Source organism: Hyperolius riggenbachi, chromosome 12 (assembly GCF_040937935.1).
Source record: "Hyperolius riggenbachi isolate aHypRig1 chromosome 12, aHypRig1.pri, whole genome shotgun sequence".
NCBI lineage: Eukaryota > Metazoa > Chordata > Amphibia > Anura > Hyperoliidae > Hyperolius > Hyperolius riggenbachi.
Genome location: NC_090657.1, coordinates 103,634,874 through 103,658,113, shown reverse-complemented (window position 1 = coordinate 103,658,113; position 23,240 = coordinate 103,634,874). Strand labels below are relative to the sequence as shown.

Below are 23,240 nucleotides of genomic sequence, written 5' to 3'. Positions count from 1 at the left end.
ACAACAGCAATAACAGGTTATCATTACAGGGTGTTTATTTTTGGGAAAGATTAAAATCCCCCTGCACAGTCTTTATGATGGTGGATCTGCAGAGTGACGACGTAATCCACAAGGCGTAATGACGCAGAGGCAAAGGGCAAAAATAGCATTAGCAAAATGTTTGCTAGAACTGGATCGATAGAAGAGAAGAGGATGCAGTGCTTTGTATTTTATCACGGCCCCCTTACTCATATTCTGTTAGCCATGGACACAGAATAAAATTGTTCAACCAAGCAATCAACCAAACCAAACATTCCTTCTTTCACCTAAGGAATATTGCAAAGATTAAACACCTCATTCCTTCAGAGGATCTTCCAACCCTAGTTCATGCCTTCATCACATCAAGGTTGGACTACTGCAATGTCCTCTACACAGGCCTGCATAAGAAAGACCTACGCCGCCTGCAATTAGTACAGAATGCCGCCGCAAGGCTGTTAACGAGCCAACCCCGCCATTGCCACATAACACCAACCCTGTGCTCACTCCACTGGCTACCGATAAAATGGAGAATTCTGTTTAAGATTGGCTTACTGACATTCAAATCCTTGCACAATCTGGGCCCTGGATACCTGAAGGACTTGTTGCAACTGCATCACACCCCCCACAATCTTAGATCAAAAGGACGTAACACCTTGGTCACCCCCAGGGTCCACCTCAAAACCTTTGGAGACAGAGCCTTTTGTCATGCTGCCCCTACACTTTGGAACTCCCTGCCACACCCAATCAGGACAGCTCCATCCCTGGAAGCATTTAAGTCTAAACTGAAAACCCACCTCTTCAGTCTGGCATTCATGAACATCTGACTATCTCCTCTGTAACACAACCCAGCTTGCAACCCTGTGTTGATCTGAGACACAACTATGCGTTTTGAGTCCTATGGGAGAAAAGCGCTTTACAAATGTTATTGTATTGTATAAGCATCTGATCAGTTCAGGTTGGTATAAATGAATGATCAATGAAGTCTAGTCTAGGGCACCACTGCTAGCAGGCCCTTCACAGGCCTTCTAGACAGGCTAGATGGAATTTGGCTGTGTGGCCATTAAGAGGTTGTCTCAGCTGAGAATGTACTGTGTGTACAGGTGTCCCCTGACAGCAATGGCCGTCTGCATTAATCTCCTGGTTACCCTACCTGCTGGAAGCTGCTCCATCATGTGCCACACCGTTACCCCTCCTCCCATCTCCATAGACAGGACACTCTACTTGGGTATTCCTGAGCGATGTGTCTACAGGGCTTGTTCCCACAGTGTTGCCTGCAGAAAAAAGCTTGATCCTGACAGGTGACCTCATATGTGCCTGTGTACTCACCTTAGAGGCTGGGAACCGCTACACACAGTTTGGCAGAGCTTGCTGATCACTGGCGATTGGCAAAAAGCATTTTGCAAGTGGCTCCCGATGGGGGTGATGCTGCTAGCAACAGTTTATGGCCTCTTGCACACTAAAAGCGATTCTGATTTATTAACTTATTTTTTTACGTCCAATTTTGGATTCTGATTAAGAATCTTAGCAGCATGCAGTACGTTTTTTAATCGGAATTCAAAATCGGATCAGATAAATCGAAATCGCATGTAGTGTGCAAGAGGCCTCATAGCGATCTAGGAGAGATTACATCAGTGGCTACAATAGCCAATTACTGTTAGTAATTGTGTTGTGAGTATAATGTCACGTTTCATTTGGAGAATTCAACAGAACGCCCAGAGGTGTGGGAGGGTCCCAACTACTAACCATACCTTCTTCTAATACTCCAGATCAGGTGTTTCTGTGGATAGACATTATGGGTGTGAAGACCCTGATGGCCACACTTGTTTTATGACAGTGTATGATGGACCCTCATGTTGGGGGTCACCATTGGGAGGCAAGGAAAGGGTTGTGAATATTATGCCCCCCTTGGCATTATGATTCTTTCCGGATTTTAGGGTCTAAAAGCTGTGCACTTTTTTGCACCCTCTCAGACCCTAAAACCGGTGAAAAAAAAAAATCATGCTTCCAGGGAGCTCTGCAATCACCCTGGCTCCAGCGCTGCGGTTTTCCCTCCTCCGGGTGGCGCTGCTACCCTAAAGTGAGATTGCCGGGTGTCGTCATGACGACAGCCGGCGATCTCACCAGGGGGTAGCAGAGCCTCCGAGGAGCGGAAAAAGAATGGTGGCCGACGTCGGGATCCCCTGGGAGGTATGTTGAAACGCCTGCTGCGTGCATTGCTCTGCATACAGCCTCCGACGGCTACCCCGAGCACAGGGCGGGATTACCACTCTCAGCTGCGGTTTTCCGCCCTGACCCTAGCATGGGATTACCGCCAGGAAGGTTAAGGAGGCCTCTTCAAAGTTTTGCTGGGGGTCCCCATGATTTTAGTTACGCCCCTGACCTAATGAATGTGCCAATTCATTCCAAGGGAGAAGTGGTTGAGCTTTACAGCCAACCGTTTAACGCCTTGGAAAACCGATGAAAGTCCATCCGTGTGAAACGGTCCTTACATGGACTTTCTCATCTAATCCGTTTCAGTGTGCAGAAAAAAAATTGTAAAAAATCATATGGTCTGAATGGGCCCTAAATCTTCAGCACATGCACTTGCCAGAATATGAGATGGTCCCCATCATATAAACTCAGGAATGCTAAGGGCTGCTTTTATTGGTGAATATAAAATAAATGTTTCAATATTACGCATAGTAAGTCTAACGTATGTTTAGTTATGCATTGCTTGCTGAGAGATCTCATTAGCATGCATATGTGTGTAGGCGAAATGTACTATTAGGGAGACACGACTTTTACCACCTATTTCAATCAAAGCCTACATCTAAGTCTGTAATTATAAAGCAGCACCTTTAGAATTCTAAATGTCGTTACTACAATGGCTCTGTTGTCATCATGGAACTTTAGTGACTTGACAAAACGTTCATTGTGCTAGAGAACGTAGATAGCTTTTTAATTCGTTTCACGGAGTTACCATTGTATGCGAACAGCGGGAAAATTGTTTAAAATAAAGATAAATAAAAATAAATCAAACAACGCTTTAAATTTTTATTTTAAACCTGAAAGCTACATAAATGTTTGCTTTAAGCCACTCTAAAAATGGGCTATAATTTAGCTTTCTGCAAACCCCAAACATTTCAGTCACTGCAAGAGTTTAGTCTGCAGTATCTTATCGTCTAGTAAAGACACAGCTGTGTACATTGCAAGTAAGCAGTGGATGCGCATCTGCATGTTGCCTCTTGCATTCTTGGTGTAGCTGTCTTGTTACATATGGTACCAGCCTGCACAGTATTGTTAGATGTCTCGATTGCTCAGATGCGACTGATACAATGCCAAAGAGGAAAGACATCAAAGATCTTAGAGACGCAAATGGTGCTCTCCACCTGGCGAATTTCATGATGATTCGTCCGACCGGCCTTTTTCAAACAACGTCGCAAGGTATGTACATGTGCACAATTGCGAACGTCGCCGTAGCTTCACACCGATGACGGACCGACATGGTGGATCGGCTCTTTGAGATCCCTGACGACACCGCACAAAGTACCGTGATCGCGGAAGTCTCGTTGGCTCCGCCATGTACATCGCATGACCTGACAGGAAGATAAAAATCGGGAACGTCCGCACACTCAAATGATCCAAAATCAAGGTTTATTCAACCAACGTGACACAAGTCCACTCCATAAACCGACGACTCGTTTCGGGGCCCCGTAGGGACCCCTTTGTCAAGGTAAAACAGTACAGAATGGTCGCAACGTGTAGACAGACAGTGCAACCTTTGCTTATTAGGTTGCACTGTCTGTCTACACGTTGTTACCATTCTGTACTGTTTTACCTTGACAAAGGGGACCCTACGGGGCCCAGAAACGAGTCGTCGGTTTATGTAGTGGACTTGTGTCACGTTGGTTGGATAAACCTTGATTTTGGATCATTTGAGTGTGCGGACCTTCCCGATTTTTGCTTACAGTGTCCAATGGTCCAGCACTTCTGTAGTGGTGTGCGATTCTCCCTCTGATATTTGTCCTGACAGGAAGAGGCGTCGCTGACGACCGTTGTCAAATGGATGTCGCAGGAGCCGTCGGGCGGTGAGTACGCGGCTTTAGAAGGATTAAAAGATTGTTTCAATAGCCCATGATTTCTTCAATGTGAAATTTTATTCACTCCTGGGAATATAGGAAGCGGTCTTGAATATTTTTTTTTTACTTGTGGACATGTGACGTTACCCTGCATTTCCTGTTCCCTTTGCTGCAGATAACCAATCAGCTCTCAGACCCTGAGGGAATGCTAAAGGCATTCAGCACTGCAGGCAAAGTAATCTTTTGGTTTGGTTGGTGAGTACACACACAATACAATTTTCAATTGTATATACAATCTACGATCTCATGTAGAGATCGGGTAAACTGCAATCTATTCTCATTAGCATGCGAATACGTAAATCTGACCCTAGCTAGGCCTGTAGGAAAATGGGTTATTTCAACAACCTCTCTAGGTATAACAATGTATATCAATAAAACAGCCTGAAAGAGTTAAATATCAGGTATGTAAGTGGCTGACTCAGAAAGGAAGTGACTACAGTGTGACCTGATAAGAAATTCCAACTATAAAACACTTTCCTAGCGGAAAATGGCTTCTGAGAGCAGGAAAGATATAAAAAAGGGAATTTCTTATCAGTGAGACTCACACTGTAGTCACTTCCTGTCTGAGTCAGGACTGAGTCAGCCACTTACATACCTGATCTTTTTTGCTCTTTCAGGCAGAGACAGAAAAAAAAGGAACACAGCATAGTTATTTGTGTACTAGGCGCTGTACATACACGTCTATCTCATCATGTCACATGTGCCATGTCTATCTCATCATGTCACATGTCACTTCGGGTATCCTTTAAAGACAGCAAGAGCACAAGAAAATGGCATACCAAGTGCAGCGCTAGGCTATTTTTTTTTTTTTTATTATTATTTTTTTTTTCTTCCCCCCCCCCCCCCCCCAACATAAACAATTGATTGCAAGAGAATCATGCTGAAATACACCTTAAGGGTCCATTTCCACTAGCCGCGAATTTGCATCGCAGCAAAACTGACGCCAATGCATGGCAATGGAGTAGTTTCCATTGTATGTGAATCTTGCAATGCGATCCGGGAAAAGAATCGGATGCATGTTGCAGATAACCCCAGCAGGCATCCGATTTCCCCCAGGCAAATAACAGACGGCCGAATCTGGACTTCCGAAACACAACCGGAAGTCACCCTCGGCTATATGCGGCGCAATGCGATTGCATCTGCGCAATACAATACAATAATAATACAATAACATTTGTAAAGCGCTTTTCTCCCATAGGACTCAAAGCGCAATGGAAGCAGGCTCATTGCCACTCGGTGAAAACAAAGATAAAATTGTGATTTACATTTTAGTTCGTTTGGGATCATGATCCCAATTTTCAATGGAAAAGGGCCCTTAGGTGCTAAGGGTTCTGAACTCACAGCTGCAAACTGCGGTTTCAGTGTACTTGAAAGTATAGCATATAAGATGTAAGAAAGTTGACAGCTTTTCTCAGCGGTAGTTCAGTGTATCCAAGTGTGGGTCTGACAGTTTTATAAATAGCCCGTGTTTCGCCCATTAAGCCCAGCTGCGCAGATATTTATATGTATGCATGACTGTGATCTCATGTAAACACCCACACCGACACACAGAAATACACGCAATGTCATGCATGCCACACAGCTGCATCTCTACCCATTTCACATTACTGTAGCTGAAAGTAGCATTTATCTTCACAAAAAGAGACAGGAACGGATTCCAGCCTACATGAAGGCAAATGAGTATTCTGTGGTCTGCCCTGTAAGCTAAAGCTGCTTATCAGAAGGTGTTTTTCATTTTTTATGTAATTATATAGTTATATAGGATGAACAGAAGCATGTACATCTTCTATGCTATACTTTCAATTTTAGATAAGGCCTAGATAAGGGCATGGATTCACCTAGGGTCTCTTCTTTTGCAGTGCTGCCGCTGGTGTTACCATAGAGGCAAAGGGGGCATTTTGCGTGGGTGATTTTTACCACCATTAGTGCGGAAAAATTAGAGCGGTAAAATCACTGAACACTCGCGTTTTTTGAGAGTTCGCAATTAGCTCTTTTTAGGTACTGTATCGCAATCGCTTTAGAATCGCAGAAAAATGCTGCAGGCACCGCTTTTTGCAACTGCCGCTATTTGCCCACCATCAGCTGCAATTGCGGCAGTAAGGTCACTACCATTAGTTAGTATTGGCAATTAGCAGAAATCGCCCATTAATCGCCACAGTGTGAATTGGCCCTAAAAGGTCTTAAAGGAATCAGGCAAAATTAGCTTAACTTACCCGGGGCTTCCTTCAGCCATGTCTCTCGCCGCAGCTCTGGTGACTTCTGGTCCCTTCCGTTGCCAGGTAGGCATCCACTGTGCCTTCATGAGCGCCGCTGTCAATCACGCTCATGTTGTCTGGAGCGTTCTGTGCAGGCTAATTTTGCCTGATGATTCCTTTAATTCTGATTGGGACTATACAAACGTGTATATCATCATGTACTACATCACTTTAAAGTAAACCAGAGATCAAAAAACTAAAGAATCGATAGTAACCCGGGGCTTCCTCCAGCCCCATAAGCATGTGTGGGTCCCTCGACATTCAGCCACGATCAGCCCCGGAAACTGCTTCAGTCGCGTCAGTCTGGGTCTACTGTGCATGTGTGGAAGGTCCGCGCATGTGCAGAAGACCCAGACTGGACCCGACTGAGTCTGTTACCAGGGCTGACTATGGCTGAACAGCAGACCGTGATAAGATGGCGAGGGGCTCACACGTGCTTATCAGGCTGGAGTAAGCCCTAGGTAAGTATCGATTCTTTAGTTTTTGTTTTTTTATCTCTTGTACATTTTAAAGGGGTCTGTAGCGGTTTATAAAATGTCACTTACCTGGGGCTTCTAACGGCCCCCTGCAGATATCCTGTACCCCCCCCCCCCCCCACTCAAGAATCCTCCATTCCCCACCGTGGGTCACCTTCCAATTATTCGTCTAACTAGATGAATGTCACTGCTGCTGCGCGCCCATAGCTGCCCACGTCCTTGATCCCGCTTGCATCTCCGGTACAAGAAAACTTTGTCCTGCACAGTAAGCTCCCGGAGACATAAGCAAGGACAGCCATGGCCGCGCAGCCGCAGTTACGTTCGTCTAGTTTATTTATAAAGCGCCAACATACTACGCAGCACTGGACATTAGTTAGTGACCATATTTTTGTGGGTCCAACCTGGGACGGGGGGGGGCGGCGCGCGTAGCGGCGAAAAGTGGGAAGGAGTGAGGAGCACGCAGCGGCGAAGACTGGGGGAGGGGGGCTGCGGCGCGCGCAGCGCGCCGCGCCAAAAAAATGGAGCGTGGCCATGACATTGTATGGGCGGAGCTAACGTAATGATGTAGCAGCGAGGCATAAGAAAGCAGTGTTTACGCCATGATGTGGACAAACGAGACTTTGTATCATGGGTGTGCAGAAACTGTGTGATGCTAATAGTATACCGTAACCACAAAGCAGCAAACATAGCCATCTATGACCATTAAATAATAAATGCAGTAACAGTTACCCCGGACACCAGAAAATAAACGCAATAGGCAACATGTCAGTATAAAATAAATGCAATGCGGGCAAACATGTCAGTACAAAATAAACGCAATGCGGGCAACATGTCAGTACAAAATAAACGCACTGCGGGCAAACATTTCACCAGAAAAGAAACGCACTGCGGCCAAACATTTCACCAGAAAAGAAACGCACTGCGGGCAAACATTTCACCAGAAAAGAAACGCACTGCGGCCAAACATTTCACCAGAAAAGAAACGCAATGCGGGCAAACATTTCGCCAGAAAAGAAACGCACTGCGGGCAAACATTTCGCCAGAAAAGAAACGCAATGCGGGCAAACATTTCGCCAGAAAAGAAACGCACTGCGGGCAAACATTTCACCAGAAAAGAAACGCACTGCGGCCAAACATTTCACCAGAAAAGAAACGCAATGCGGCAAACATTTCGCCAGAAAAGAAACGCACTGCGGGCAAACATTTCGCCAGAAAAGAAACAATGCGGGCAAACATTTCACCTGGAAAAGAAACAATGCGGGCAAACATTTCACCTGGAAAAGAAACAATGCGGGCAAACATTTCACCTGGAAAAGAAACAATGCGGGCAAACATTTCACCTGGAAAAGAAACAATGCGGGCAAACATTTCACCTGGAAAAGAAACAATGCGGGCAAACATTTCACCTGGAAAAGAAACAATGCGGGTAAACATTTCACCTGGAAAAGAAACAATGCGGGCAAACATTTCACCTGGAAAAGAAACAATGCGGGCAAACATTTCGCTAGAAAAGAAACAATGCGGGCAAACATTTCACCAGAAAAGAAACAATGCGGGCAAACATTTCACCTGGAAAAGAAAGCATTTACTCACCTGGCAGAAGTGTCCGGCCTCTGGCGCGCTGCTCCGTCCCGGGACCGTCTTCCTCCTCCTGCTCTTCTCTCCCGCGCTGACAGGGCTACGGCAGGATGGCGCCCGAAGCCCTGTACTAGTGACACAAATAGGTCTCCAGTACAGGGCTCCGGCAGCCATCTTGCCGTAGCCCTGCTCGCCTGCCGGTGTCGGAAACAGACACCGGAAGAGGAGGCTGGAGCGGGGCTGCGGGCAATGAACTGGCACGGCGTCTATAGACGCCGCTGCCAGTTCATTGAGGAGAGAGTGGCCAGAGTCCCGAGGCCGGGACGTCCCGCTGCTGAAAGCGGGACGTTTCCCGGGACCTCATTAAGCCTGGGACAGCGGACCCCGAATCCGGGACGTGTCCCGGGCAATCCGGGACGTCTGGTCACTCTACATTAGTTAAGGTTACAGACAATATTTAGAGGTGACATACAGTAATAAGACAATACAGGAATACATGAAAACGAGATCACGCAGCACATGGAGATTAGGCCAGTTGAGTTCACTCACATTCATAGCATGGGTGTACGGTAATGGAGGTGTGTGAACAGGTAAGAGGCATGAGGAGGACCCTGCCCGAAGGCTTACAATCTAGAGCAGGGGTCTCAAACTCGCGGGCCATTTGCAGCCCTCGATACAATATTTTGTGGCCCTCGCCAGCAAAAGCTTCCTTATAGTTCGCTCCAGTGCTCCCAAGTAATCCGCCGCATCCCCGCCGCTAAACGAGAGCTGCAGAGCCCCCAAATCGCCCGGGAGGCAATCCGCCGGCATTTCCTGGAAGGGGCAGAACTTTCAGCTTCAGCCTTCAGCTCTGCCCCTCCTGACGTCAATCGCCGCACGGATCGCCGCCTCTCACCGCCCCTCTCTGTAAAGGAAGAGTGAGAGGGGCGGGCAGAGGCGGTGATGCGCCGCGATTGTGAAATTCCTTATGCGGCCCAGCCTCATCCTGACTTTGCCTCCTGCGGCCCCCCAGGTAAATTGAGTTTGAGACCCCTGATCTAGAGGGAGAGGTAGGGACCAGAGTTTAGCTGTGGGTTTAGAGCACTTGTGAGGGGGGGGGGGGGGATAGGCCAGAGTGAAAAGGTGAGTTTTGAGGGCCTTCTTGAAGATGTTGGATGGGGAGAGGAGTTCCATAGTATTGGAGCAGCGCTTGAGAAGTCCTGGAGGCGTGCAATTGAGTGATGCAATGGCAGTTAGACAAATAATTGTAAGGTGACCCACGGTGGGGAATGGAGGATTCTTGAGTGACGGCGCGGGACAGGATATCTGCAGGGTGGTGTTAGAAGATCCAGGTAAGTGACGCGCTGATCCTGAGGTCTGACATGCTGCAAGGTGAGGAGGGAGCGGCGGCGGCTAGAGGGTAGGGGTCCCTGTCACTCGCTGCATAAAGGGCTCCCTGTCACTCACTACCTAAAGGGGGTCCCTGTCACTCCCTAAAGGGGGTTCCTGTCACTCGCTGCCTAAAGGGGGTCTCTGTCACTCGCTGCCTAAAGGGGGTCTCTGTCACTCGCTGCCTAAAGGGGGTCCCTGTCGCTCGCTGCCTAAAGGGGGTCCCTGTCGCTCGCTGCCTAAAGGGGGTCCCTGTCGCTCGCTGCCTAAAGGGGGTCCCTGTCGCTCGCTGCCTAAAGGGGGTCCCTGTCGCCCGCTGCCTAAAGGGGGTCCAGGCTGGCTACATATACTGGGGACACTGGCTGTTTGTCATTATGTGCAATTATTGGTGAAAAGTGGTTTCTTATGTGCATTTACTGGTGAAAAGCGGTCTCTTATGTGCATTTAGTGGGGAAATTTTGTCAGTAAAAAATCTTTTGTCTGTAAATGTTTAGGTATTTGTCAGTAAAAAATAACGTGAAAGGTTGGCAACACTGGCAGGCTGCGCGGCGCAACAGGAAAGATACAGGCATCCCACCTTACGGTTGGGCTTGGCGGGGGGAGGAGCTGACGACAGCGAGCGAGAGTAGGGTGGCCGCAGGCAGCTGTAAATACGCAGTGTGTGACTGCGTCACACTCGCAGAGCCTCTCAGCAGGGGTGAGCCTGGGGTGCCTGGCACCTGGGTGCAAGATTTTCCCTGGCGCCTATGGGAGTGGTTAAATTAACCGCGCCCAACCACATAACCACACCCTTTTTTTCTGCCTAATCACACCCACACCTTCCACCTCTTTATGCATGCATGTGATACCCCATTCCTACCCCTCTTCCATCGGCTTGCTCCTTGCTGGCTTTGGCTGCCTGCGAGTCTGCTAGTCTCTGGACTGACTCAGGCTGAGAGGCAGGGCTGCGCCTGGGCGGTTGCTGCGGGTGCATTGCACTGAGAGGCTCTGCGAGTGCGACGCAGTCACACACTGCGTATTTATGGCTGCCTGCGGCCACCCTACTCTAGCTTGCTGTCGTCGGGTCCTCCTCCCCCCCCCTCCCCGCCAAGCCCAAGCATGAGGTGGGCTGCCTGTATCTTTCCTGTTGCACCGCGCAGCCTGCCAGTGTTGCCAACCTTTCACGTTATTTTTTACTGACAAATACCTAAAAATTTACTGACAAAAGATTATTTTTACTGACAAAATTTCCCCACTGAACTGCCATTTTTCAGAGCGGTTTGCGTTTTTCCTATACTTTACATTGGAGGCAGAAACGCCTCCGCAATCCAAAAAATGCCTCACCCCGGGAGTATGCGTTTCAGCAAAACGCCTCCTGCTCTGGTGTGAACTACCCCATTGAGATACATTGAACAAGCGTATGCCGAAAAACCCGCTCGGTGTGCACCAGCCCTAAATGCGCGTAATGACAGACAGTCTTTCATCAGTAAATGCACATAATGAGAGACAGCTTTTCCCCAGTAAATGCACATATTAAGAGACCGCTTTTCACCAGTAAATGCACATAATAAGAAACCGTTTTTCACCAGTAAATGCACATAATAAGAAACTGCTTTTCACCAGTAAATGCACATAATGACAAACAGCCAGTGTCCCCAGTATATGTAGCCAGCCTGGACCCCCTTTAGGTAGTGAGTGACAGGGACCCCCCTTTAGGTAGTGAGTGACAGGGACCCTCTTTAGGTAGTGAGTGACAGGGACCCCCCTTTAGGTAGTGAGTGACAGGGACCCCCGTTTAGCTAGTGAGTGACCGGGAGCCCTTTAGCTAGTGAGTGACCGGGAGCCCTTTAGCTATTGAGTGACCGGGAGCCCTTTAGCTAGTGAGTGACCGGGAGCCCTTTAGCTAGTGAGTGACCGGGAGCCCTTTAGCTAGTGAGTGACCGGGAGCCCTTTAGCTAGTGAGTGACAGGGAGCCCCGTTTAGGTAGTGACAGGGAGCCCTTTAGGTAGTGAGTGACAGGAACCCCTTTAGGTAGTGAGTGACAGGGACCCAGTTTAGGTAGTGAGTGACAGGGACCCCCCCCCCTCTATCCGCCGCCGCTCCCCCTCACCTTGCAGCATGTCAGACCTCAGGATCAGCGGGCGACCCGACCAGTAAGAGCGGGCGCCGGACGCACCCGCACTATATGCGGAAGTGATGTCACTTCCGCATATCAGTGCGGTGTGCTAGGTCCTAGCGCCCGCACTATTGGTCGCCGCCTGATCGAGGTCTGACGTGCTAGAGGGGGTGAGCGGGGGCCGGGCGGCGCCTGTCAGAGACAGGCGCCTTGGTGCAATGCACCCGCAGCACCCGCCCAAGCGCAGCCCTGCCTCTCAGCCTGAGTCAGTCCAGAGACTAGCAGACTCACAGGCAGCCAAAGCCAGCCAGGAGCAAGCCCATGGAAGAGGGGTAGGAATGGGGTATAACATGCATGCGTAAAGAGGTGGAAGCTGTGGGTGTGATTAGACAGGACAAGGGTGTGGTTATGTGGTTGGGCGTGGTTAATTTAACCACTCCCATAGCCGCCAGAGAAAATCTTGCACCCAGGTGCCAGGCACCCCAGGCTCACCCCTGCTTGGAGTGATTGGTTTTATTTTCCCTGTGAAAGTAGAGTAAGTGTACCTTGTGTGATGTCTACACAATGTAATGCATTCTGACAGTGCAGCTGACCTGGGTAAAGTGTACAGTCAGGCAACAGCTACAGTGGTGTGAAAAAGTATCTGCTCCATTCCTGATCTCCTCTATTTTTGTGTTTTTAATGATACTTTATTTGTTTCTTATCGGCGCACAAATTTAGTATACGACAAAAGACACATTTTAATTACCATATGGCACACTCCTTTCATCATAGATAATAGACTCACATTTATTCATGCAGGGGTTTTTCATCATTATTCCCTATTTCAAGTAATGCTCTCTTATGTCTCTGCTATATTTCCTCTATTTCAGAGCTAATTATATGTCTACTTTAGAAATAACCACAACTCAAGCCTAAGACACTATACACGCATGGCTTTGCAGTACCCGAGCTTGAAAAGGAATAAGTGTATTCTGAAAACTAAATGCACTCTACAAAGGTTGTTTCTAATGTATAAAAAATGTGAATTCCTTACTGTCTTGTGCTTCATTAGGGCATGACAAGTCATCCACATAGTAGTAGGAATTCCCACACTCTGCTCCGCTAGTGTATTGGCTGAGGGCTTTGCCTTTGAATCCTGGCTAGGGTCTGTACCTATTCAGTAAATTCAACGCAAAACTCCCTATCACCACAGGGTGGCCTCTTGAGCGTGTCCCGATGGCTGCAGCTCTTGAGCGTTTTGAGTCTGACAGGAGAAAGCGCTATACAATTGTTTGGATTATTGTTCTTGAAATTGTTTTACACAGTCTGTTGAATTTAAATCAAGTACCCATAGTGGGAGCATGGCCAGAAGATGGAGAAGGGACCCTGTGCTGGAGAGATGATCTAGGAAGCTTCTGGACCATCCAGTGGCTTCCACTTACTGAGGGAAGTATCTAACTTTTACTCTTCCCAATTACAGATTTGCTTTACAGGCAGGACTAATTGCATTTCGTGAAACAAGGTTCACTTCTTCGGGGCCCTCGTTAAGATTTACAGGAGGACATGCCTGTAAACCATTCCCGCAGATATGAGTAGGTTCACAAAATATAAATGAATGCAAAGAGGATAGTTGTAAATGTGGCCTCTGCTGCTGTGTTATTCCTGGTACACACCATGCAATTTCCCATCAGCCGGGTCAACTGGATTATTTCCGACAGGTCTGATCTGATTTCTGATCAATTTAACCGATCACTTTTATACAGAATTGATAAGAAAACCGATCGGAAATCAGATCGGATCTGTTGAAAATAATCAATGTAACCTATTTATCTGATGGGAAATCGCATGGTGTTTACCAGTGTAAGGCTTGGTGGTATAACTCTCTGAGTCAGCATGTATGCCCTAGGCTAGAGATCTCGCTCTTCACCTAGCTGTCCCTGCCTGGCACACCACTAGCTGACACCTACACTGTCCCTGCCTGGCACACCACTAGCTGACACCTACACTGTCCCTGCCTGGCACACCACTAGCTGGCCCTAATTAGGATTTAGGTGAGCAAGGCAAACAAGCTGACGTAGAAGACACACACCACCAAGAGCCACTAATGAGGCTAGTAACACAGTTCCACAGTTCAGCAGCATCACACAAGTAAAGCTCAGGCAATAAGTATTCCAGGTATGATGCAGTTTAGACAAGTCTTCATGCAAAGTTATTCAACAGTAATGATGATTGATCTGAGTTATGAAATAGTTCAGGCACATTTGCATGCAGTATTTAGCAACAGGTAATAGTTGATGCAAGTTATCACACAGTTCCTTTTAGTCTGCATACAAAGTTATGCAACAGACAGCAGAAGTTCCAGATGACATGTGACAAGGTTTAAGTGAGACAATATGCACACTGTTACTTGGCTGATAAGGAAAGTAGGCTTATACTTAGAGTCCAGTTCAAGTGGCATGCAAGGATATCTGGTAACAGTCCAAGGTCGGTCCAGGCGGCAAGCAAGAGATATCCAGTAACTAGCAGAGGTCGGTCCAGGCAGCAAGCAAGGATTTCCAGGAATCAAGCAGAGGTTAATCACAACAGACAGAGTAGTCAAATACAGGCCAAAGTCAATATCCAGAGTATCAGTAGCAATCGAGTGCGCACCCAGCAACTAGCCAAAGCTATGCTTATCATGGTCGATGACTGGGAGCACTCTGCAGGTTTAAATACAATACAGAATCCAATCAGTGGCCGGCCACACTCTGCACAACCAATCACACGGCAAGGCCCTACCTAGGTGTCCGCTGTAGAATCAGCTGACGCTGCTCTGTCAGCTGACCGGGGTCAGCTGACTATTGTTTACCTTTGTGGAGGGCGTACTGGGAACGCGCCCTCCACCTATCAGAATGTGTGGCCTGTGAGCCACCGGCAGCGTCATCAGCGGGTAACAAGCACCGAGACCTGGAAGTTGCAGATTCTGATTGGGTCTCGGAGGAATTGCCATTAAGAGGTATAATCCTTATAACCAGGCTTAAGTCAGATGTTGTGATGTGAGTTCCAAGCCATCAGACTGTGATAGTGTGACCTCTAAGCAGAGATGAGCCTTGTTTCATGAAATGAGTTGAGCTCTGCCTTTTAGACATTACTGTTATTATTGTTACTTGCTGTAGTCCAATAGGTGGCATGGTGGTAGCATGTTGGTGGATCACCAACACATTTCAGAACACTTGAGTACACGAAATAGAGGTTCGAGGAAAACCTTCCCCCTCCAATGCCTAACCTTAACCACTTCCCGACCGCCGTATGTACAATTGGCGGCCGGGAAGTGCACCCCGCAAGGACCGCCGTATTGACAAATGGCGGCGGTCCTTGTAGGGGCATGGGCGGAGCGATCGCGTCATCCGTGACGCGATCCTCCGCCTCCGCCTGGCGCCGCTCACCCGCCGGCCATACGGAAGCGCCGGCGGGATGTTAACCCGACGATCGCCGCATACAAAGTGTATAATACACTTTGTAATGTTTACAAAGTGTATTATACAGGCTGCCTCCTGCCCTGGTGGTCCCAGTGTCCGAGGGACCACCAGGGCAGGCTGCAGCCACCCTAGTCTGCACCAAGCACACTGATTTTTTACCCCCCCTGCCCCAGATCGCCCACAGCACCCATCAGACCCCCCCCCTGCCCACCCCCCAGACCCCTGTTTGCACCCAATCACCCCCCTAATCACCCATCAATCACTCCCTGTCACTATCTGTCAACGCTATTTTTTTTTATCCCCCCCCCCCTGCTCCCTGCCCCCTCCTGATCACCCCCCACCCCTCAGATTCTCCCCAGACCCCCCCCCCCCCCCAGACCACCCCCCCCTGTTTACTGTATGCATCTATCCCCCTGATCACCTGTCAATCACCTGTCAATCACCCATCAATCACCCCCTGTCACTGCCACCCATCAATCAGCCCCTAACCTGCCCCTTGCGGGCAATCTGATCACCCCCCCACACCAATAGATCGCCCGCAGATCCGACATCAGATCACCTCCCAAATCCATTGTTTACATCTATTCTCTCCTCTAAACACCCACTAATTACCCATCAATCACCCATCAATCACCCCCTATCACCACCTGTCACTGTTACCTATCAGATCAGACCCTAATCTGCCCCTTGCGGGCACCCAATCACCCGCCCACACGCTCAGATTGCCCTCTGACCCCCCCTTATCAATTCGCCAGTGCATTAATTACATCTGTCCTTCCCTGTAATAACCCACTGATCACCTGTCAATAACCTGCCAATCACCTATCACCCATCAATCACCCCCTGTCACTGCCACCCAACAATCAGCCCCTAACCTGCCCCTTGCGGGCAATCTGATCACCCACACAAATAGATCGCCCGCAGATCCGACATCAGATCACCACCCAAGCGCAGCGTTTACATCTATTCTCTCCTCTAAACACCCACTAATTACCCATCAATCACCCCCTATCACCACCTGTCACTGTTACCCATCAGATCAGACCCTAATCTGCCCCTTGCGGGCACCCAATCACCCGCCTACACGCTCAGATTGCCCTCAGACCCCCCCTTATCAATTCGCCAGTGCAATATTTACATCTGTCCTTCCCTGTAATAACCCACTGATCACCTGTCAATCACCTGCCAATCACCTATCACCCATCAATCACCCCCTGTCACTGCCACCCATCAATCACCCCCTGTCACTGCCACCCATCAATCACCCGCTGTCACTGCCACCCATCAATCAGCCCCTAACCTGCCCCTTGCGGGCAAACTGATCACCCACCCACACCAATAGATCGCCCGCAGATCCGACATCAGATCACCACCCAAGCGCAGTGTTTCCATCTATTCTCTACCCTAAACACCCACTAATTACCCATCAATCACCCCCTGTCACTGCTACCTATCAGATTAGACCCCTATCTGCCCCTAGGGCACTCAATCACCCGCCCACACCCTCAGAATGCCCTCAGACCCCAGCCCTGATCACCTCGCCAGTGCATTGCTTGCATCTATTCCCCCCTCTAATCACACCTTGAGACACCCATCAATCACCTCCTGTCACCCCCTAGCACACCTACCCATCAGATCAGGCCCCAATTTGCCCCGTGTGGGCTCCTGATCACTCGGCCAAACCCTCAGATCCCCCTCAGACCCCCTTCCGATCACCTCCCCAGTGCATTGATTGCATCTATTTTCCCCTCTAACCACCCCCTGAGACACCCATCAATCACCTCCTGTCACCCCCCTAGCACTCCTATCCATCAGATCAGGCCCAATACAACCTGTCATCTAAAAGGCCACCCTGCTTATGACCGGTTCCACAAAATTCGCCCCCTCATAGACCACCTGTCATCAAAATTTGCAGATGCTTATACCCCTGAACAGTCATTTTGAGACATTTGGTTTCCAGACTACTCACGGTTTTGGGCCTGTAAAATGCCAGGGCGGTATAGGAACCCCACAAGTGACCCCATTTTAGAAAAAAAGACACCCCAAGGTATTTTGTTAGGTGTATGACGAGTTCATAGAAGATTTTATTTTTTGTCAAAAGTTAGCGGAAATTAATTTTTATTGGTTTTTTTTCACAAAGTGTCATTTTTCACTAACTTGTGACAAAAAATAAAATCTTCTATGAACTCGCCATACACCGAACAGAATACCTTGGGGTGTCTTCTTTCTAAAATGGGGTCACTTGTGGGGTTCCTATACTGCCCTGGCATTTTAGGGCCCCTAAACCGCGAGGAGTAGTCTAGAAAACAAATGCTTCAAAATGATCTGTGAATAGGACGTTGGGCCCCTTAGCGCACCTAGGCTGCAAAAAAGTGTCACACATGTGGTACCGCCGTACTCAGGAAAAGTAGTACAATATGTTTTGGGGTGTATTTTTACACATACCCATGCTGGGTGGGAGAAATTTCTATGTAAATGGACAATTGTGTGTAAAAAAAATCAAACAATTGTCATTTACAGAGATATTTCTTCCACTTAGCATGGGTACGTGTAAAAATACACCCCAAAACGCATTATACTACTTCTCCTGAGTACGGCGGTACCACATGTGTGGCACTTTTTTACACCCTAAGTACGCTAAGGGGCCCAAAGTCCAATGAGTACCTTTAGGATTTCACAGGTCATTTTGCGACATTTGGTTTCAAGACTACTCCTCACGGTTTAGGGCCCCTAAAATGCCAGGGCAGTATAGGAACCCCACAAATGACCCCATTCTAGAAAGAAGACACCCAAAGGTATTCCGTACGGAGTATGGTGAGTTCATAGAAGATTTTATTTTTTGTCACAAGTTAGCGGAAAATGACACTTTGTGAAAAAAAACTATTAAAATCAATGTCCGCTAACTTGTGACAAAAAAATAAAAACTTCTATGAACTCACCATACTCCTAACAGAATACCTTGGGGTGTCTTCTTTCTAAAATGGGGTCATTAGTGGGGTTCCTATACTGCCCTGGCATTTTAGGGGCCCTAAACCGCGAGGAGTAGTCTTGAAACAAAAATGACCTGTGAAATCCTAAAGTTACTCATTGGACTTTGGGCCCCTTAGTGCAGTTAGGGTGCAAAAAAGTGCCACACATGTGGTATCGCCGTACTCGGGAGAAGTAGTATAATGTGTTTTGGGGTGTATTTTTACACATACCCATGCTGGGTGGGAGAAATACCTCTGTAAATGACAATCTTTTGATTTTTTTACACACAATTGTCCATTTACAGAGGTATTTCTCCCACCCAGCATGGGTATGTGTAAAAATACACCCCAAAACACATTGTACTACTTCTCCCGAGTATGGCGATACCACATGTGTGACACTTTTTTGCACCCTAACTGCGCTAAAGGGCCCAAAGTCCAATGAGTACCTTTAGGATTTCACAGGTCATTTTGAGAAATTTCGTTTCAAGACTACTCCTCACGGTTTAGGGCCCCTAAAATGCCAGGGCGGTATAGGAACCCCACAAATGACCCCATTTTAGAAAGAAGACACCCCAAGGTATTCCGTTAGTAGTATGGCGAGTTCATAGAATATTTTATTTTTTGTCACAAGTTAGCGGAAATTGATTTTAATTGTGTTTTTTCACAAAGTGTCTTTTTCCGCTAACTTTTGACAAAAAATAAAATCTTCTATGAACTCACCATACTCCTAACGGAATACCTTGGGGTGTCTTCTTTCTAAAATGGGGTCATTTGTGGGGTTCCTATACTGCCCTGGCATTTTAGGGGCCCTAAACCGTGAGGAGTAGTCTTGAAACGAAATTTCTCAAAATGACCTGTGAAATCCTAAAGGTACTCATTGGACTTTGGGCCCTTTAGCGCAGTTAGGGTGCAAAAAAGTGCCACACATGTGGTATCGCCGTACTCAGGAGAATTAGTATAATGTGTTTTGTGGTGTATTTTTACACATACCCATGCTGAGTGGGAGAAAGATCTCTGTAAATGGACAATTGTGTGTTATAAAAATTAACAAATTGTCATTTACAGAGATATTTCTCCCACCCAGCATGGGTATGTGTAAAAATACACCCCAAAACACATTATACTACTTCTCCTGAGTACGGCAATACCACATGTGTGGCACTTTTTTGCAGCCTAACTGCGCTAAGGGGTCCAAAGTCCAATGAGCACCTTTAGGCTTTACAGGGGTGCTTACAATTTAGCACCCACCAAAATGTCAGGACAGTAAACACACCCCACAAATGACCCCATTTTGGAAAGTAGACCCTTCAAGGTATTCAGAGAGGGGCATGGTGAATCCGTGGCAGATTTCATTTTTTTTTGTCGCAAGTTAGAAGAAATGGAAACTTTTTTTTTTTTTTTTTTTCCTCACAAAGTGTCATTTTCCGCTTACTTGTGACAAAAAATAATATCTTCTATGAACTCACTATGCCTCTCAGTGAATACTTTGGGATGTCTTCTTTCCAAAATGGGGTCATTTGGGGGGTATTTATACTATCCTGGAATTCTAGCCCCTCATGAAACATGACAGGGGGTCAGAAAAGTCAGAGATGCTTGAAAATGGGAAAATTCACTTTTTGCACCATAGTTTGTAAACGCTATAACTTTTACCCAAACCAATAAATATACACTGAATGGGTTTTTTTTAATCAAAAACATGTTTGTCCACATTTTTCGTGCTGCATGTATACAGAAATTTTACTTTATTTGAAAAATGTCAGCACAGAAAGTTAAAAAAATCATTTTTTTTGCCAAAATTCATGTCTTTTTTGATGAATATAATAAAAAGTAAAAATCGCAGGAGCAATCAAATAGCACCAAAAGAAAGCTTTATTAGTGACAAGAAAAGGAGCCAAAATTCATTTAGGTGGTAGGTTGTATGAGCGAGCAATAAACCGTGAAAGCTGCAGTGGTCTGAATGGAAAAAAAGTGGCCGGTCCTTAAGGGGTAGAAAGCCCTAGGTCCTCAAGTGGTTAAAACTCCCCTTTCTAAAGCCTAACCATAAAACCCCTCCTGATGCCTAATCTTAACCTTAAAACCCCCCTTCCTAATGCCTACCTCAACTGAGCAACCCCCACGTCCCTACCCCTCCCACCTGCCCCAGAGTCCCCCGTCAATAATGTAAATACAAAAAAAAAATACATTTTAAAAATGATACATTTCAAAATGATGATATTCAAAAGCAAAAAGTTTTGGTTGGATAGCCCAATGCAGTCTATTGGGCGCCCAAATTTCTGCTTTTGCTGCTCGAGCTGATATTTGCATTAGCTCTTATGAGGCACCCAAATTGCCCATTATTTGCAGGCACCCACATTTCCTGCTTTTCCCACTCTGTTCTCTCACTCTCTCACTCTCTCTGTTTCTCAGTTCAATATTAGTTTGTTCGGCGTGCATTTTTTTTCTTTGATTACAGTGCAGATGCTACTGGAATAGGATATAACTAGAACATTGCTGATCGAAACTAAAAAGTACATTTCTGAGCTTCAAACGAAATGAAATGTTTTTGATGCTGCTACTTTAGTGCAGCTGTTTGTGTTACAACTCAAAAATAACTTGGAAGTGATTGAAAAAGAGATTGTTGATGGTGAAAATAAACAAATGTAGACATACAGAAATTATCTTCATTAAACAGCTTATTGGTAGAGGAACTAGAAGGAAGGGCTGCAGCAACAGCATCATGGGGCTCCCCAGCATAACTGTGATGCCTTCCACCAACATTTATAAAGAAGAGAGACACTGAGGCCCACAATGCCTTATAGTAATGCATCTGTACCGAAAATAAATCAAATCATGTGTACTGTATGTAGAATCAAACAGTGATTTCCTGAAAGACGACAGATGCATATAAAGGACCAAAAGGGTTAACTGCTTCATTACATACTGAGCAGACATTGGTATAGGTATCATCATAGCAGCTGATATAGGGACCAAGTCTAAGGGGGGGCCCGACGTCAGTGGCCATGGAAACCCCTGAACAGCAATTTAGCAAGCAGAAATGTAAGTCACTTCTCCAGGCTTCAGTGACGTGATCCACCTTCCTTTTAGATCCTCCATGGTTCCAGCAGCATCTCTTATCACGTGACCTGCTGGTACATGATGGGAGACTTATTGGAGCCATAAAGATGCTGCCTGTGGAGGAAGGTGCACCACGTCACTGCAGCATGGAGAGGTGAGTTACTTCTGCGGTACTTGCCATTCTGCATGGGGGGGCACATCTAGCTATCTATACTGGGGAAAGTGCTACTTATAACTGCCTAATATTAGGAACCCCATTGGCTACCTAATATTGGGGACGCATCTGGTTACCAAATGGGGAGGGAACCTCTGGCTACCTATACTGGTGGGCTACCTCTGGCTATCTAATACTAGAAGGCTACCTCTGGCTGTCTATACTTGAGGTTTACCTATATTTGTTTCTTAATACTGAGAGGCTACCTCTGTCTAGCTATATCGAGGGCTAACTAATCACCTCTGGCTATATAATACCATTTGGAGGGCATCTGACAAATATGGTTTGAAGGGAACACACGGTTAACCTACTAGTATGTGGTAGCACATCTGGCTACCTAATATTTTCGTTTTGAGGAGTGGGTAAAAAGGTAATAGTGGGTAATAGTGCTAATTATGGGAGACACATGGTTACCTAATGCTAATATAGTATAGGGGCATACTTGGCTACCTACTTCTACTATCTGGGTGGGGGATGATGAAAGGCCCAGAAAACGGCCCAATACTTTTATTTGGGAGAGGCAATGATGGAGCACAAAGGCTACCTAATACTAATCTGGGTGATAGGAAATGATGGAGGGCACAAAGACTACCTAACACACTATCCTGTGTTATGTGTGTGCGTCCATTTAAAAAGGGTGCCTGGAAAAAAAGGGCGCCTGGTGTAGCCCATATATCGCAAATTCGCTTAGAAAGGGCGCCTGGTGTAGCCCATATGCCAAATTCAGCTACAAAGAGCCCCAGGTATAGCCCATTATGCCAAATTCGGCAACAAAGGGCTCCCGGTGTAGCTCATATGCCAAATTTGCCTACAAAGAGGGCCCGGTATAGCCCATATGCCAAATTCAGCTACACAGGATGTCTGGTGTAGCCGAGAAAGCTAGTTTTAGTTTATAAAAAAGATGCTGTTATAGGCAAAATGTATTGGGCTATAAAAGGGCTCTAGCTATAGCTAAGAAAAGTGATTACTATGACCTAACTCAGGCCCTCCAGCTGTTGAGGAACTACAAGCCCCCACAATGCATTGCAGGAGTCTGACAGCCACAGTCATGACTCATAAAGGCAAATGCATTGTGGGATTTGTAGTTCCTTAACAGCTGGAGGGCCAAGTTTGCCCATGCCTGACCTAACTTCTCCCTACTCAGTCTCACACAGAACCTAACCCCCCAGGTGGTGCCTAACCCTAAGACCCCCCTGGGGGTGCTTATAGCCAAATTAAAAATATGGGCTACAAAGGGGCGCCCTTTTGTAGTAGAATTAAAAACCTTGTAGACAAAAATCTTGTAGACGAATCAAAAATATGGGCTACAAAGTGGCACCCTACTGTAGCCGACCGTAGCCAAATAAAATATGGGCTGCCAAGGGGCACCCGCTTGTAGCCGATATGAAAACTTTTCATCACCTTGTAGCCGATATTTGCAGAAATAACATTGATGTCTATGGATGCACCCTTTTCATACAGGTGGCTCAGGCGCCCTTTTCAACTGATTATTAAAATTTCTTTCCTATATTGGCATTGTCCCTTCTTCTTAGAGGTAAGCCATTTTATATTTATTACATCCATGGTTATTTTTTGGGGTGCCTTCTCCCTCCCAGTGATATTGTTTGCAACCCCCTAGCTATTAGAGGTTGCTGCCAATTGTTTGTTTTGTG

General features: G+C 46.9%; 1 protein-coding gene across 1 annotated transcript in view; it reads left to right on the top strand.

Annotated features, from left to right (window-relative positions):
- LOC137540959 (uncharacterized) overlaps positions 1–23,240 on the top strand; it is a 204,593-nt gene that overhangs the window by 34,064 nt on the left and 147,289 nt on the right. The window contains exon 2 of the mRNA XM_068262132.1: positions 4,252–4,331. Coding sequence (XP_068118233.1) covers positions 4,282–4,331 — 50 coding nt within the window. The 5' untranslated portion in view covers positions 4,252–4,281. The remainder of the gene's footprint in view (positions 1–4,251; positions 4,332–23,240) is intronic.